We start from the raw sequence: 18308 nt of genomic DNA, 5'->3' as shown, positions 1-18308 counted from the left end.
TTGTTAGTCTCTAAGGTGCCACAAGTACTCCTGTTCTTTTTGCGGATACAGACTAACACGGCTGCTACTCTGAAATTTGTGAAAAGTATTCACCCACGGGTGATATGGTGTTTTTGTCTCTCATCATTTTCCTATGAGAGTTCATTTGCAAGCATAGTGATTTTGTTTGTTTTCACCCACATAATTGTTTTGGGACATTTGATGCACTGGATGAAGTACACCACATGTTATGAGAGGCATGTATCAGACCCATGCATTTTGAAAGCTGTGTTAGCGGGGTATTGATCTTCGTAGAGTAGAGATATGGCTGCAGATTTTTTTCTGTTATTCAGGCAGGGTCTGGTGTCACTTTGATTTCTTGTATCCTGCTCTGTGGGGAGCTTGCTTCTGATGCTGAACTTGGTGAGGTTGGGGGATGGGAGGTTCAGGAAAGTTTTTTTTATATCAGGAAGTGGACCCCATCAAATATGAGTTGTAATTGTTTTCACTCTGTATGGCTTCCAGTGTGGGGTAACCAAGAAATGTATTGTCCATATGCAGGCACTCAGTTACCACAGAGTATGATGCGAAGGAGTACCCTCCACAACACACCTTTCGAGATTCTGGGGTCCTACCCATGCCTATCAAAATGTGTGGTGTACCTAGTCCAGTGCATCAAATGTCCCAGTAACAACTATGTGGGTGAAACCAAACAATCACTATGCTTGCGAATGAACTCACATAGAGTATTCTTGTCTTTTATTATTTTTCTATCACCTCTGGACGAATACTGAGAAAAGGGAACAGGTGTAGGCAAAGCTTCATCTAGGTCCAAGTGGCATCTTTGAATCACATTGCTTTTTATACAGTTCACTGTAAGAGGAGGATGCTTATGGTGCAGGTCACGTTGAGAATACTATGGGCCACAGTTAATCTATTGGTCTCGTTAACATCCCTCCCTCATTCTGTTTAACATTTAATTAACTATAAAGAATTGCTATTTAAAATAAAGAAACAAGTGACCTTAAAAGTGCTATTAAAACTACCTAATTTCGGGGGCGAGGGGTTTCTGTGATAGGCCCTGATTCAGCAGAATGCTTAAGCACAGACTTAACTACATGCATAAGCACTCCCACTGACTTCAAAGGGACTACTTACATGCTTAAATTAAGCACATGCTTAAGTGTTTTGCTGCATCAAGACCATTGTACCTTGCTACAGTAATATGCAGTACAGAATATACATATTACAAAAGACAAAAATATGAAATTCAACTGCAGGCATGCTGTATTACAAAGGCCTTTATTTAAATTTTCCATTTAGATCATGAGCGGTATGTGCTAGTGTACAAAAATAATCCTCATCTTACCAAAATGTTTTTTAAAATATACAAAAGCAAGTTAAACATATGCCTTTGCCCCTTACACAAGATTCAACTGCATGTTTCCCCGAAAGTGCTCATCAAATGACTGGTCTGCTCATCTATTTTCATTCTCCATGCTGAATGAAATCCAAAAAATAAAAGAGCACAAATGAAGTAGTATTATAAATATTAGCGAGCAATTGGCTTTTTAAAAATGGTTTTAAAGTAGACAGCATCTTTGACAGATCTCCTGAAAGTTAAAATAACTATTTAGTACACGGATTGCAAGGGATTGCATGAAAAGCTACTATTTTTTTAATGACTTTTTTTTATTGATTGTAGATTTTTAAACTAGAAGATGCACTGATGCCTCAGGTAATTGCCACATTGGATGAAGATTCTAAAATGACTCGATTAATGGCTTGTCGTATTGTCAGTGTTATTTTAAACATCTGTGGGAAGCAGTTTGATCTAGATAAACTCAACAACATTTATCCTGGTATGATTTTTTTTTAAATCCTGTAAATATTCTTAGAATTTAAAATAATATTTTAATTCTTCTTTATAGAGGAGATGTCAGCAACTCTGTAGCTAACATTGCATTTGCATTTTCACCTAAAGCAGGGTTTTAGGCTCTTTGAGCCTGAAAAATATGTGACTGGTGCATTAGGCAGGTCACAGGCTGACCCTAAGACGTTTTTCACCATTGGTCTAGCCCTTCTGCAGTTTCTATCATGGTGTCCTCTAGCCTTGAACCTGTGTACAGGGCCAGTATGAGGCCTAGGCATAGCTTAAGTGAAATGTAAATAGTGCATAGAGCTTGTGCTGGCTCTCTACATAGAGGTAAGTGTTACCCTGAGTGAATAAATTGCTTTCCCAGCCATTCATTCCTTCACTGTCCTGTACACATGCACTATCTAAAGGAAGGCTATTTCTGCATTCTTTGATCTGGTATTTTATCGGGGTTCATGGGTAATTTTTTTCCCTCTAATAATTTCATAAACATACAAACTTTGGGAAGAGGCTGTACAGTTTTGTGCATTTGGCAGCATTTTTGTTTGACCGGCTGCACTCTAATGTCCCGATCCTGCAAAGACTTGCACATGTGCTTAACTTTACCGGCTTTAAATAGTTTCACTTGGAGTCACTGGGTCTACTTAATGGTGTGTAAAGTGAAGAACATGCATAAAATTTTTGCAGAATCAAACCTAAAGCCATCATAGTGCTATTGTGTGTTTGCCCACTAGATGGAACCTTACTCTATAGTATCCTCTCCTCTTCAAGACTTGCCTGCTCCTCATCTGCATCATTCCCAACTTAGATGGCACCAAATAGTGTGCATTTTAACTAGGGGTGCCAGGCATCCGGTTTTCCACTGAACACCCAATTGAAAAGGGGCCCTGGCAGCTCCGGTCAGCACTGCTGACCAGGCTGCTAAAAGTCCGATCAGTGGGGCTAAAGGCAGGCTCCCGAGCATTGGCACTGCAACTCCCATTGGCCAAGAACCGAGGAGCCGGACGTGCCAGCCACTTCAGGGGCCGCCTGAGGTGGATCCCATACCCTGAACCCTCTGCCCCAGGTCGGAACCCCCTCCAGCACCAAAAATCCCTCATAGAGCCTGCACCCCACACCTCTCCAGTACCCCAACCCCCCTGCCCCAGCCCTGAGCCCCCTCCTGCACCCAAACGCCCTCCCAGAGCCCACACCACCTCCCGCACCCCAACTCCCTACCCCACCCCAGAGCCTGCACCCCCTCTCTCACCCCTGCCTCAGCCTGGTAAAAGTGAATGAGGCTGGGAGAGAGTGAGAGAAGGATGGAGTGAGCAGGAGTGGGGCTTCAGTAAAGGGGCAGGGCAGGGAAGAGGCCAGGGCAAGGGAGTTCAGTTTTGTGCGATTAGAAACTTGGCAATCCTAATTTTAACTCTAGTGCAGGCAGAACAGAAATAAATTATGCAAACAGTAGCTGTGCTCTGTTTTTTGCCAGTACTGTTCAAAATCATGCTGACAGCACACCATGAGGTAATGCTATAAGTAGACTCCACTTCAAAGAGTAATGGTAATAATGTTCTATACAGACAAATGTGTAGATGGACATGCAAAAAAAGCCAGGAAGAATAGATAATGTGCACTTGTATTTAAAAACAAAAAAAACAAAAACACGCAACTCCATGCAGTCGAATAGCTTTACTATTCTTAGGATTTTCTATAGCACCCATCAGCATAGTAGCTAAGTGCTGAACTAAATGGTCCTCAGCACAATCTGCTGGGGAGTGGGTATCAGGAATGGTGATTTTAAATGTCTTTTTTCCAAGTAGGGCGCCATTGTCATTAATGTGTTTGCCACATAGCACAGCAGGAAACCAGCAACGCATTTTATAGGCATAAATAATCAGTACTATCACTGAACAATTATCAAAGGATTTCCTCGTCACATCCTATTGGACTCCATGAATGCAATACCTCAGTCCCATAGATAGTCTCAAACTCATAGTAATTTAATATACAATATTAGCTCAAATAACAATAATTGTCAAATATGTTTCTGAAACAAGTGTTGATGCTTCAAGTTCTAATTAAATTCCCATCTGTATTTTTTTTTAATGCATGAGTATAAATTCATAATATCTTTACGGATATTTGCTTTTAAATAAAAATCAGCTAAATCAGTAACAATCAAATAATGATATAGTGCGTGATTATTTGGTATAGTGTATTTGATATATTCCAGGAACTCAAAGAAGGGTGACAGAAACAACATTATAAACTTTAGCTTTTAACAATCGTGAAGTACATTTGTATTTTGCAGTGTCTCGCAATATAAAAGAAGAAGAAACAATTTGAAGATTTTTTTTTAATAATTTCTCACATCTGTCCAGTGTTACTTGTTCAGTTATGTGTATGCTTCTTTTTAGAACTCTTAAAGCGGCTGGATGATGCTGCACATGATGTACGACTAGCAGCTGCTCAAGCCTTAACTAACTGGTTTAAATGTATAAGAAATGATGATGAAAAATCTATACTTAAAAGTAATATTGAGTTTCTTTATCGAGAACTGTTGATTCATCTGGATGACCCTGACCAAAACATCCAACGGGCAGTCTTAGGTAAGTCAGTGAAGGAGCTATAGTTTAATGAGCAATTTAGATTGAATATTCAGTGTTGCATACAAATAGGTGGGTGGGTGTATTTGTCCTCTCTGGAAACTAGATCGCTTCTTTTCATCCCAGAGCATCTTTACAGACACAGGAAGCACTAGTGACACCATTCATTCCTGTCCACTACTTGTTCCTCCATTAAGCCCAGTCTGGTCATACCTCGTCATACGAAGTTCCACCATCTAGTCAATGGTTGGCCTTTAGGTCAGACTGACCTTGGTTGTGTTATATTATTTTCTTTGGCACCATATCTTCAGTTTGTCTTCTACAGTGTCAACACCATTGTAATCTTTTGAATTGCAGTCAATCCCATACTCTGCTTTTACACCCTACTCTCCATCTAACTTCTTCATTTATTTTAAAATCATTCCACTTTTACACCGGCCATCTTCCAAACAACTCTCCTTTCTACTGCCTCCAGCCTTCTGATGTCTCTTTCATTTAATGCAGCTGCTTCATTAGAGTAATATTGTTAATATACTGGTTTGATAAATTTTCACTTTGGTACCAACATGTTTTTATCAGTCCATAATTTCATGAACTTCTGTGCAGCACATCTCTTTTTAACCTCATCCTTCAGCACTGATCAAGCTTCCTAGATACACATATGATTTTACTTGTTCTACAGTTTCACTGCTGCTGCATTTCACCATTTTGTCTATTGTCCCTTTTGAAGATGCAGCCACTTAATTTCATTGGCATTTATTGTAAGTCCAAGTCGACTACACCAATTTTCCAAAGTAAGGAAGAGTATCCTCATTAATTCAAAGGTGTCATCTGCATCAGCTAATGAGTTTAACTCTAGATCACCCAATATCACACCCTCAAACTTGTCTAACATTCTTAATTCCCAGTTTAAGAACTTGATGAAAAGTCATGGTGATTCCATGCTGCCTTGTCTTACACCAAACTTCAACTTGAACCAGTTGCTTAATTTTTTACCAATTCTCACGGCACTAGAGGAGATTTCGTACATAACTTTTATAATTGCAATTATCCTATCTGGGACTCCATATGCTTTTACTACTTTCCATAGTGCTTTATTCCAAACTGAATGAAATGCCTACATGCTGTGGATGAAAACAGCAAACATCGTTAGTCTCCATTCTCACTTTTTTTCCATCAACTGTTGGAACATATCTGATCCGTGCAACTTTGGCCTGGTCTGAAGCCACACTGTTCCTCACCTACTATTTCCTCTAAAACTGGCCTTAATCTGTTAATTACTTTCCTCATGATTTTTCCCAGCACTGATGATAAGCTTTTACCTCTATAAGTATTCAGACTGGTAGGATCTCCTTTCTTCAGGATTGGCACAAGTATTGTCTTTAGCCAATCATCCGGTATCTCCTCTTGTTCCCATACCTTCTCGTATATTTTTCCAAATCTTGTGATAGCACTTGTCCCGCTGGCTTTTTTCGCAGCTCAGCTGTTATATTGTCTGTTCCTTGAGCTTTCCCATTTTTTAACTGCTTCCCTGCTCTTTCTAGTCCTTCTTCTGATGGTGGTTCAATACTGATATCCATTCTCCTTTTTAAGATGTCCTGTTCGTCTAGTTTGTATAGAATGCTTGTATCTGGATGAACTACAGGGTTCAGCACTTTGTCAAAATGCTCCTTCCATATTTCCAGCACATCTTCAGCATTTGCTGTCAGTTCACCGGTAGCCTTGTTTACTGCTCACACCATTGGCCTAATTGTTGCCATACAACTTAACGTTCTTGTATATCATTTTCATATCTTGTTTTTGTTGAGCCTCTCCTTTCCAGAACTTTTGCTTGTCCGATCTTTGTGATTTTGCATTTTGCACGATTCTTTGACTTCTGGTTTCCCAACAGTCTTGCCTTGTTTACGCTTTTTCTGTAATGTTCTTGTTTGGTTGCTTGTCCAGGTTTCCCTTGTTTGCTTACACCTTTCAGTAACTCGATGGATTAGGGAAATGTAATGGGATATAGAACTTTTCACCACTAAGTCACTGCCTCATATCTGTCAGAAGTTAGTAGTCACTGCAATATACTACCGTATGATAGCTGTTTTGTGGTCTACGTGAAACGAATTGGTACTTTCAGTCCATTTTCAAGCAGATGGTTATCAACATTGCAAATATCAATATCAGCAAAGGGGCTGTCCATAATTTACATCATGCATTGAGAGGGGTCCTTAATTTTCCATGTTTGTTTCAGTGTTACAAGGGGTGGGAATGGGTCTTGAAAATCACCAGAAAATGTGTTGTTTAATTTATGGACAGCCCTAAAGAGTACAGGGATTAAATTAGCATAAAGACTGAATATTAGTTTCTCACCTCTAAATGTCCTTCCAGATCAGGTTTCAGGTACTTTGAAGCATATCTAGAGAAGGACAGATCTTTTGATTATTATGAATGTATGTTCTTCTTTTACAGAAGTTTTAAAAGAAGGAAGTGTTTTATATCCAGAATTACTGGTAAAAGAAATAGAAGCAGTTGAACATAAGCATCGAACTCCAGCGTACTGCAATCAGCTACTACAGCACATTCAGTCACGTGGGGAGTAGAATTTCTGAGTCAGGAGTGGCAACGCTGTCTCTAAAACAGCCTTGTTTGAACTTCATATGAACTGGAATTGCCTCATTTCCAACTCTACAATAAAATAAGTTGAGCAATAGTTGTGTGGCTCTTTTGCAAATAGAGTAGTGTCATCTTTAAAAGTGAAATCAACACACTCTGACATCTTGCATTGCAATTTCAACAGGACTGTGCATACTTACAATTAGTAATACAAAACAGAATGTTTTAATTTAATTAATTCCTTATTGAAAGTATTTGGGTTGGGGCAAGAATGCTCTCTGTGAATCTATCTGACAATATGTATTTTTGAGAAAACTACCTTATTTTACAAACTAACCTCTACGTAATGTACCCTCAGGCCTAAAATTGAATTAGCGAAGCTCATGTAGGCCTCAATCCTGCAAGCTGCTGAGTGCCTCCAGCTCTGGGAATTATCCATGCATAATTATCCATGCATAATTTAAATTGCATCAAGCAACAGAATCTTACACCATTTTGTGTACTGATGCTCTTAAAGTACTGTATTAGTTAAATGCAGAGCAACTGACCCAGCTAACACAGCAAAGTGACAAGCTTATTTCTTAGAGCAGTGCTATTCAAATTAAAGGTATATTAGTCACATAAGCATCATACTTGGCAGCATTTGCAGAATGGGACCCTTCGTTTCCAACATGCCTCCATTGTAACTAGCATCACATTTTGCAATTTTTAAAATAAAACCATTAACCCAGAGGGGAAAAAGTGTATTTTTTCACAGTACTTGTAAATCGACTGAATCTCTTTGTACTATGTTTACTTCTTGCAGTATACAAAATGAGCCTGTACTATTCTGAGCACATGTGACTTTTAAAAAATGCTTCGTATTGTCACTGTATTGCACTGTCTGAATAGAGAAGAATTTAATGAGAATATATTTAGGAATATACGACAAGGAATTAAGGATTTTACATGACATTAAAAACAATGGTCTTTTGTTACAAAAATATACTTAGATCAATAGTATTTTTATTTTTGTACTCATTAATTACATTACGTCTGTATTTTTTTTATTGTTTACACTGTAGTGCCTTAAACAAACCAGATTGTGTTGAATCTGATTTTAGGTAACCGGTTTGATTTTTTTTTTTTTTAGATTTTTTAGTGCATACAATATGGTTTCTTTCTGTATGTTGAGCTGTATAATTAAAAACTATATTTACAGTGTCTTTGTCTGTGAATTACAGTATTATGGAGTGAAATTAACACAAAGTACAAGACCATGGTGGGCCTTGGTTTCTAAAAACGTTCCTGTTATTGACTGAAGATTTTTCTGTTATTAGGCTCATCTCCCAAAATGGCTTGGCTTACACACTCCACATTCATATTGTTTTCTTGGCCTGGAGGAGAAGTGCCTTTTTATTTTTATTATTTTGGGGTGGTTAGGAAGGAGTAGCTAGTGTGGAAATTATTAAGATAAATAATTAAAACAGCTTGTGAGGGGCTTTTCTCCTGATTAACGTAGGCAAGTAAGGGGTTAACTAGGGACTCATTACAGCAAGGACATAAGGTATGTTCCAAAGTCCATTGAAGACAGTGGAATCTCTTTGAATCAGGCCTGAACCAGGGAGGCAGTATAAGGCTGGGGGAAAGCCCCACAGGGGAATAGAAGGTTCTCTTGTTCCTTATCCTCCCAACCTAGTGAAGAAACTTACTTACGGACACTCCCAGACCAGGAAACAGATGGAAGCGGGAAACTGACCATCTTGCCTCCAAGAGATTTTGTTCACCCCCACACTCTGGTTGAAGCAAATAGCTTTTGTTAATTACCCGGGGGTGGGATCAAACCGAATTGAGCTGTAGACCAGATTCTGCCTTGGCCCATAGTACAGGGAAATATGTTTATGCAAAGGTGCATATGTCTTAAATTGGCAGGGTGCAGATTTTTCCTTGTTTTATTTCCCCCTAACCCCTTTGCATTTTACCTGCAGCTAAAGCCCAAGCCACGCTGCACAGAGCTGTTATCATTTGTGTATATAGCAATGTTTTCAAAGTATCTTGAATGTCTATAAATATAAACTGATTTACTGCTGGGTCCAGATTCAGCTGCTGTAAATGTTGTGGTGAGCTAGAGGTGGAGGAAGGGTATGGATGGTCAAGTAGAAGACTATGGCAATTAATGTAGAGGCTGAGAAGCAGGGTTATAGAGGTGTGTAACCAGCTCTCTGCCATGCTTTTCGGGCCAACTCCTGGCATGGGGGCAGAGTGTGGGCATGCCACAGGCATGATCTGAGCAAGCTGTATTCTGACACTTACCACCTAGTGCAACAGCCCCTGTGGACCATCACAAGTTGTCATGATGTACAGCAATCTTGAGGATGTTCTGTTTTATGCTGGGGACCAAAATGGCTACTGGCAGCCCTCATGGATCAGAGAAGCACAAAAGCGTATAGCTGAGAATCTGGACCACTCTGAAAGATACCTCAGGTTTCTTTAGCAAAGATTTTGAAGCTGATTATGCCAATAAAGTATTTTTAATTGCATTGAAAAATAAAGGAAAACTACAGTGTAATTTTCACCAACTTTGTTGACTGGTATGAGTACAAGCCTTAGATACAATAATTTGCATTCACATTCTACCATCGTCAGTGTCCATTCAGTTTAGCTATTAAGAACTTCTTAATTAAATGTGCTTTGAAGGTAGATTTTTTTCTGGCAGACAGTAACCTCTTCTACCATTTTAAACTAGCAAAATCAGGTCGTAAACAAACAAAAACAAGGTCTCATCAAAGAAATATCTGAATTAAATAACAGAAACAGACAAGTTAGCTCTTATTTCTACTTTCCCATTCCTTTGTACAAACATGCACACTGAAGTCAATTTGCATATGAAAATAGGGTAGGCCCCTATAGCTGTAAGAATCTAACAAAAGGGACTGGAGAATCCACTAGCTGCTTCCTTCCCCTGTCTCTCCCCATAGAATGAATGGTATCTTGGTCACTCCTCCTCTGACATGGGAAAATTCTAATCCTAAACCATATGCGCGCTCAAGCAGAAATCTAAACTGAAGTTCCACTTTCCATCCACTAGACTTCCCTATGCAGAAGCCAAAATTTATTTCCTCCCCCTTCTTCTGGAAACTACCTTCAAAACTAAACAGTTGATCCAACTGTTCTATATAGGTTCTTATACCATGCTCATCGCTGTAGTATCTGAGCTCCTCTTGGAGGAGGACTGGTGGTGATTCGCTGTGACTTTTCCTGATGCCGACACCAACTATTTTTCTTCTGGGAATACTTTTGCCCAGCTCTATTGTTCCTATTTACATAGTGCTGTAAGCATACAGTGTGTTATATAAAAAGTAAAATGTGTCAAAGGAAGTCCTGCTCTGAAAAGCTTAGATTCTAAAAGAATTAGCTTAATACAAACACAGAGCAGTGAGTGGAGAGAGATTGTAGAACAGGAGGGTTATCAGATGCTATTTGAAGGTGGAAAGGGAGGTGTGATGTACGTGGGATGGCATATTTCACATAGCTGTGACATAGTTATACAACTATCCTACTAAAGCATATGTCACTTGTGTGCCATACTGAAACTTCAGAAGCCAAGGAAATGTATCAAACTACCAAACAGTCTCCTGCAGCATACACCAAGTTCTGTTTCCCAGGCATCAGCCCAGACCCATATTCTAATTGTAAAGTTTTCTTAAAGACCTGCCAGATAATGCAACCACGTTGCAACTCCTGTGCCAAAGATACAACTTCTTAAGAATGCATCTACAATGGCAAAGTTCAGACTTCTTTATCTCTACCAGTGGCAGCAACCGGGTAGATATTGAGCAGGTATTTTTACCACTGTATTTTGTTTAAATAAAGGGTATTTTGAGACCTGGCTTCACTTGAGATGCTGGGTTAGGGGGAAGAGAGAGATGTCCCTTCTTTGGTGGAAGTGAAAAAGAGTCAAAGTTTCTCCAGGCTGACCAAAGCTTGGTGTCCAAAGTAGTCACTTCGAAAGCTCAAGTGTCAGCCCGATCACCCATCTTGAGTACTTTGGGAAAGATTTGCTGCACATACAAATGTCAAGTGTTTCTTTAGCAAGGCTTCCACAGGAGAGCCTTTTTAAAAGCTTACAGAGCTAAGTCCCTGACTCCTCCATCTAGTTTCTGGGCTCATTCCCTCTTAGCCATGGTGGCTTCATGAGCTGAACATGCCTATGGTCCTTACAAGGAAATTTTTAAAGCGACAGGCAGAGCCTCCCAGTATAACACTCACCATGGTCCACAAACTGGACATCCTCACATCCTCCAGTGTGTTGTCTGGATGGTGAATGCTCCAAGTAGATGGTCCCTCAGTGAGGAGAAATGCACATGAAAATGATTACCTCAGAGATAAGGGGTGCTACTAGTTTTATCTATCCCAGTGTTTCCAAAGTTCTCTATAAACAGATCCTGCTATTACAATCCCATCATGGAGGATCTGTGGACCTGGATTTGCAGGGAAATGGGAAAATGTGTCCTCCTTTCTGAAAAATTAATTTATTAGAAAATCCTGGTCTATAGATTCAACTTTTATCGAGTTGGTTGGGATGCAATTGAAATGTATTAAATTGTTTCTGTTTGGCTAGTTCAGCTGCTCTATCTGCTCAGGTTTATCAGGGGTTTTGGATATTTCTTATGGCAATATTTATAATGTAGCCTTCAATGAAGAGTAATTTTTCCTGGCTGTGAAAGTTATCTGACTCTTCAGGAGGGTGTGGTTACCCTTGCACTGCCTGTGATGGAGAGAACTAGTTCTGCATTTTTCTGCAGTGCTGGCTACAGGACCTGTCTTGGAGAATCTTTGGACCTGGATTCGCAAAGAAAGAAAATGTTCGGTAAGTGGCATGCATTTTCCTTATTGGATGTGATGTCTTTTAAATGTTTGCCTGCTATCTGAAGTAGAATTAGCAGCTGGGGCATTAAATGAGTGACAGTAAAGCACCCCAGGCAGACATTGAGACTTCAGTCGCATAGCCCATGTTGGTGCTGATCTCTAGAGACAGGACATGCTATGACAAGTACTATGATGTCAAATGGCTGCCTTGAAGTGTTGCCGCACTCCGTCCCCACCCCATCCTTAATGACAATATAACCATACTGGCAGTTACCACAGACTCTGACTTCTTCTTGAACACTTACATAATTTCTGATGGTTTATTGTGGTACAATGCAGATTTTCTGAAGCTGTTTGTTTGCATTTTGGGCTTTGTCAGCCTTATCTGCTGATACCTTGCCTATTAGCTGTTTAGTTATATCCACAGATGTGTGTTGACGTCTCTTGATTTTATTTTTTTTAAATGAAGAGGGGGTTTTTAGATGAGAATTTTTTCTATAACATGTAATGAAATTCACTTTCAGAAAGGAGATTCTGAATAATTCCCACAGAAGTCAGAGGAAAGACTCCCATTGGCTTCATGGAGAGTTGGATAAGTTCCCCAAAGAGCAAACCTCGGTCTTATTAAATATAACCATTAACTAAAAACGTATTGCCATTGACTTCAGTAGGGTTTTACCATTGACTTCAGTAGGGCCAGGATTTTATCCATTGAATCTTTCCTTGGGGTCTGCAGAGTAGGAAAGTGAGTAACTGCTAGCTTCTCCAAAGGACAGCAAGTCAGAGCTTGACCTTTTGGACACATGATGGATTGGAGCCATAGCCCTTACATTTTTAATTATATGGAAAAAAAGGGCATAAAGCATGGCCATTGGAATGTGTGTTTATTATTAGGGAGCTGAAGGATCAACAAAACTTACAGACAGTTACCAGGCTTGTGTCCAGTTACTGAGATCAATTCCCCAGGGAAGTTTAGCAATAGCAGTAACTGAGCTGAAGTAGCAGAAGAGAGCTATCAGGAACAAGGCTGCTCTGCCAGCCCTCATCATCTGTAATCAGCTTTTCTTGTTAAAATCTGAAATCCCCTTTAAGTCAGGACAATGGCAGGATCTCATAGTAAAGTAGCACTGAAGGGATATGCACCCCCACTTCACTGATGACCTGATTCCAGGGTCTGAAGCAGCATTACCTTTGGCTGACTTCACTGATGGCACAGAGAAGGAGACCCTGTCAATTGAATCATATGGTGTAAGAAACAAAGTCCTTTGCCTGTATCACTAACAACTCTCTGATTTACTTTATTTGTTTATTCTGGTTGATTATTTTGTGGATTCCTCAGTCAGTTTCACTTTCATTTGCATTTGATTTCACTTTGCTCACTGCTGCATTGTTTTAGATGCAAGAAACTTCAGAAGAATGTTTATTTGGTTTAAAATTGTTTCTATTCTGGGTTTTTTTAAAATCACTGACTATATATACAAGCTTCTTTTGATCAAAGTGGCTCTTTCTGGTCTTGGAATCTATGAATCTTTAACAAAATCTAAATATTTGGCCAAAATTGACTCCACAATGTCCCTAAAACCTGAGGGCTGTCTCCCCACAATTGAGGGGCAAAGGCAAAGTTGGTGCTGAGTCACCTTTCTGCACCACCCCTTGTTCCTCTGATGCTGGGGTTGGCCAGTGAACAAAAGGGACCCCAGCACAAGTTAGAGCAGCTATGAGTGCTGGAACAGTTTCCTAACGCCCATTCTACACTTGGCGTTGCCAGAGTACAGCACAGTCCAAGACCATCCAGAGAAATGAGGGGCCCTGGTACCTCGTGTTCACTGTGGCCCCACTTCTTCCCACTTTACACAGATATTACACACATTTTCGGAACCCACTTGAGCTTAAGGCCCAAGTACAACTGTCTCCCCTCTCATTAGCACTGGCCACAGCCTCCTGGGAGGGAGGAATGAGTGCAACAGAGCTGGCTATTCCAGCTCTACACTACCAGAGGATTCCCAGGGGATTTAGGCTGAGGACCAGGTCTTGACTGTCTAATACCCTTAAACCTCCAGCTACCCTTCCCCACTAAGAGAAGGAAGCAAGTGTCACATCAGTGCAGAAGGAGAATGAGAAGAGAGAAGAAAGTCGAAAGAATGAGGCACTAGAGGTGGCTTTCTGAAAGGAACCTCAGCAGACAGGAGAGGGGAGCTATTAATACCCTGCTCCATTTTTTATTAAACTAGGTGTTAACTTCAGAGCTTTAATACAATCATGTCAATATTACATACAGCAACCTTTTAAAATAAAATACATGACTGGAGTCAAGGCACTTTTTAAAGGAACAATGGGTCAAATTCATTTCTGGGTGTATCTGCAATGACTTAATTGAGTTACACCAGGGATGAATCTGGCCTGTCCTAGTGTCTTTATGTTCATAACCTACTTCTCTGTTTCTCCAGGATGAACTTTTTGCCCATTTCTTATCCAAACATTCTGCATCTAGAAACTGTTTGGGATGGGAGGAAACAGATTCTCCCTGCTCTTCATATTTCTATATTTATCACCAAGTCTCTCCTCAACAAGCTGAGTCATTTTCCCTTGAGCACATAGGTAAATAATAATATTGGCCTAATTATACCCTTCCTCAAGAAATATAAGCTACACACGTTCTATTTTTTCTGATCAGTTATTTCCACTTGGATGGCCTTGAAAGAATTCTGGTCTCTCACTGTAAGGGGTAACACGCACCCAGAGATGCCTGTAAGAATGGTATTTTGATTTTCGATAAACATTTGAAAAGATTAAAGATTTTAAAGTTGTGACTCAAACACAGATTTCAACTTTAATTTATGAAAATGTATTACTAAAATATTCAAATAGTCAGACTCATTTCAAACCTATCTTGAAAACGTGTAAACGTGTGTAAACAGCTCAATTGGCTTCAGTCGGATTATTTACAAGCTTAAAGTTACTCACATGTATGTTGGCAGAATCAGATCCCACTGGTGCACAGCACTGAACCTTTAAGCAGCATTGAGTCTTAAATCCCAGTGGACAGTTTGGTGTGCTGTGCAATGGTTAGTAACACTTAAAGGAAAAGGCACATGAGAGAAAAGGGATGAGAGATTAATGTAAAGGAAAGAAGGTGGTATAGACCTAGTTGGAAAAGATAGTGAATTAAGATGGAGACAACAGAGGAAGAGAAAAGTAATACCTTGCTCATGCTTTTCATCTATAGGTCTCTAAGTGCTTTACTACAAAGGTCATTATCCCCATTTTACAGATGGGCAAACTGAGGCCCAGGAAGGTGAAGTGACTTGTCCAAGGTCACCCAGCAATCCAGCAATGGATGCACAAAAGGAAAAGCTTTATTAAGGAAACTCTAAAGGGTAATGTCTTTTTTTGATGAAAAATTGGTAAAAGGAAACAAAGTCATAGCATGTGGCCTTTCCTCTGAATGGAGAGATGATAATAGTTAGTAGTGCTGTGCTGATGTTGGGGCCTACACATTTAAATAAGTGTATTAATTACATGCAAAACCCATAAATTAAGACTATTAACATTACAATGTAAAGCAAAGATTAGGTAATGCCACATTTACAGTTGCTCCAGCTGCTCCTTTGTATAACCCCTCCCCAAGACACCAACATTCGGCATGAAACACGACATTTAGCCCAGTGTCTATGGTGTGGGGCTAGATGGCATGCTCGTGTTGATGCCCTGGGGAGGAGTTAGCATGCTGTCGACTGGTCTTCTGGAGGGGCCAGAGTGTCCTGCTGTAGGTATCAGGCCGTGTACTGGTGCTCTAAGAGAAGTGTCACACTGAACCTGGCGCCCAGGTGGGGGAAGGCAAGGTGAAACATATTGGGCGTTGCTGCCTAGGGGTGTCATGCTGCGCTCTGATGCCAGGGGTGGGAAGGTGTCACACTGTGCTGCTCTGATGCCAGGGTTGGGAGTGTATCACACTGTAACAGGAGGTGTCACATCGTGCTCTGATGCCGGGGGAGGGGGGGAATCACCCTGTGACCAGAGGTGTCATGCTGTGTTCTGGTGCCAGGGGTAGGGGGTATCACACTGTGACTGATGGGGGGTGTCACACCGTGCTCTGGTGCTGGGGTGGGGGTTGTCACACCATGCTCTGGTGCCAGGGGTGCTGGGTGTCACACTCAGGGTCGGATTAACACAGGGGCTTTAGGGGCTGCAGCCCAGGCCCCGGGCTAAGGGGGCCCCGGCGCAGCGGGGCTCAGGCAGGCTGCCTGCATGCCGTAGCCCTACACCGCTCCCAGATGCGGCCGGCTGCTGGCATGTCTCTGAGGACCCTGGCGAGGAGGGAAGTGGCTCTGCATGCTGCCCTTGCCCCCAGCATCGTCCCCCCTCCCCCTAGGGGTACGCAGAGATGTGCCAGCAGCCGGCCGCGTTCAGTAGTGGCGTGGGGCTATGGCAGGCAGGCAGGCAGGCAGCCTGCCTGAGCCCTGCTATGCTGCTGGCCGGGAGCCACCTATAGTAAGCGCCTCCCAGACGGAGCCTGCGCTTTCCACCCCCTCCTGCACCTCAAACCCCTGCCCCAGATCAGAATCCCCTCCTGCACCCAAACTCCCTCCTAGACCCTGCACCCCAAACCCCTGCCCCAGATCAGAATCCCCTCCTGCACCCAAACTCCCTCCTAGACCCTGCACCCCAAACCCCTGCCGCAGGTCAGAATCCCCTCCTGCACCCAAACTCCCTCCCAGAAAGAAACGAATATAACAGCTGTTCTAAGATAAGAAGTAGGCTATTTTGAATTAACTTAACTATATTCTACATGATTTAAGACTGAAATGTAACCACAGAACCGTTTTATGCTAATTAAAAGGCGAGTTTAGTATAGCATTAACAGCCTCCATGCCATAATTGTGATCATTTTGTTTTAAATTAGGAAAAAGACTAGTGCATAGGGGCCCCACAAAATCTAATAGCCCCAGGCCCATAGGAGAGTTAATCTGGCCCTGGTCACACTGTGACTGAAGAGGATGTCACACTGTGCTCTGGGGCCAAGGGTGAGGGTGTCACACTGTGACTGATGAGAAGTGTCATACTGTGCTCTGGGGCTCTGGGTGTCACACCGTGCCCTGGTGCCAGGGGTGTCACACTGTGATGGAGGTGTCACACCGTGCTCTGGTGCCAGAGGTGAGTGTGGGGGTCACACTGTCACTGATGAGAACTGTCACACTGTGCTCTGGGGCCAGGGGTGTCACACTGTGACTAACAGGGGGTGTCATATTGTGATGGGGTGTCACACCGTGCCCAGGTACCAGGAGTGTCATGCTGTGACTGATGGGGGGAAGAGTGTCACACGATGCCCAGGTGCCAGGGGTGTCATGCTGTGATGGGGGTGTCACACCGTGCCCAGGTGCCAGGGGTGTTATGCTGTGATAGGGGTGTCACACCGTGCCCAGGTGCCAGGGGTGTCATGCTGTGAATGAAGGGGGGGTATCACACCGTGCCCAGGTGCCATGGGTGTCATGTTGTAATGGGGGTGTCACACCATGCCCAGGTGCCAGGGGTGTCACACCGTGCCCAGGTGCCAGGAGTTTCAGGCTGTGATTGACGGGGGGGGGTGTCACACTGTGCCCTGGAGCCAGGGGTGTCATGCTGTGACTGACGGGGGTGTGTGTATCACACCGTGCCCAGGTGCCAGGGGTGTCACAGTGTGACTGACCTGGGGAGGTGTCACACCATGCCCAGGTGCCAGGGGTGTCATACTGTGATGGGAATGTCACACCGTGCCCAGGTGCCAGGGGTGTCATGCTGTGACTGACGGGGGGGTGTCACACCGTGCCCAGGTGCCAGGGGTGTCACGCTGTGACTGACGGGGGAGGTGTCACACCGTGCCCAGGTGCCAGGGGTGTCACGCTGTGACTGACGGGGGGGGTGTCACACCGTGCCCAGGTGCCAAGCGTGTCATGCTGTGATTGACGGAGGGGGGTGTCACACCGTGCCCTGGTGCCAGGGGTGGCACACTGTGGCTGACGGGGGAGGTGTCACACTGTGCCCAGGTGCCAGGGGTGTCACGCTGTGATGGGGGTGTCACACTGTGCCGAGCTGCCAGGGGTGTCATGCTGTGACTGACGGGGGTGTGTGTGTCACACCGTGCCCAGGTGCCAGGGGTGTCATACCATGCCCAGGTGCAAGGGGTGTCACGCTGTGACTAACGGGGGGGTGTCACACCGTGCCCAGGTGCCAGGGGTGTCACAGTGTGACTGACCTGGGGAGGTGTCACACCGTGCCCAGGTGCCAGGGGTGTCACGCTGTGACTGACGGGGGGGGTGTCACACCGTGCCCAGGTGCCAGGCGTGTCATGCTGTGATTGACGGGGGGGGTCACACCGTGCCCAGGTGCCAGGGGTGTCATGCTGTGATGGGAGTGTCACACCGTGCCCAGGTGCCAGCGGT

General features: G+C 42.9%; 1 protein-coding gene and 1 long non-coding RNA gene across 2 annotated transcripts in view; one reads left to right on the top strand and one right to left on the bottom strand.

Moving 5' to 3' along the window:
- The window catches only part of DNAAF5 (dynein axonemal assembly factor 5), a 42883-nt gene extending 34639 nt beyond the window's left edge, over positions 1-8244 (top strand). Inside the window, exons 11-13 of the mRNA XM_048866957.2 lie at positions 1685-1841; positions 4255-4446; positions 6898-8244. Coding sequence (XP_048722914.2) covers positions 1685-1841; positions 4255-4446; positions 6898-7028 — 480 coding nt within the window. The 3' untranslated portion in view covers positions 7029-8244. The remainder of the gene's footprint in view (positions 1-1684; positions 1842-4254; positions 4447-6897) is intronic.
- LOC142073324 (uncharacterized) lies at positions 740-11365 on the bottom strand. Its single transcript, XR_012670135.1, has 3 exons — positions 11290-11365; positions 6799-6844; positions 740-1592 (listed from the first exon to the last, which is right to left on the bottom strand). It is a non-coding gene; the product is annotated as an uncharacterized LOC142073324 (long non-coding RNA).
- Between the last annotated feature and the right edge of the window lie 6943 nt (positions 11366-18308).

The sequence above is a fragment of the Caretta caretta genome, chromosome 10 (assembly GCF_965140235.1).
Source record: "Caretta caretta isolate rCarCar2 chromosome 10, rCarCar1.hap1, whole genome shotgun sequence".
NCBI lineage: Eukaryota > Metazoa > Chordata > Testudines > Cheloniidae > Caretta > Caretta caretta.
The sequence above is the reverse complement of the archived record's forward strand: the minus strand, read 5'-3'. Positions and strand labels throughout refer to the sequence as shown.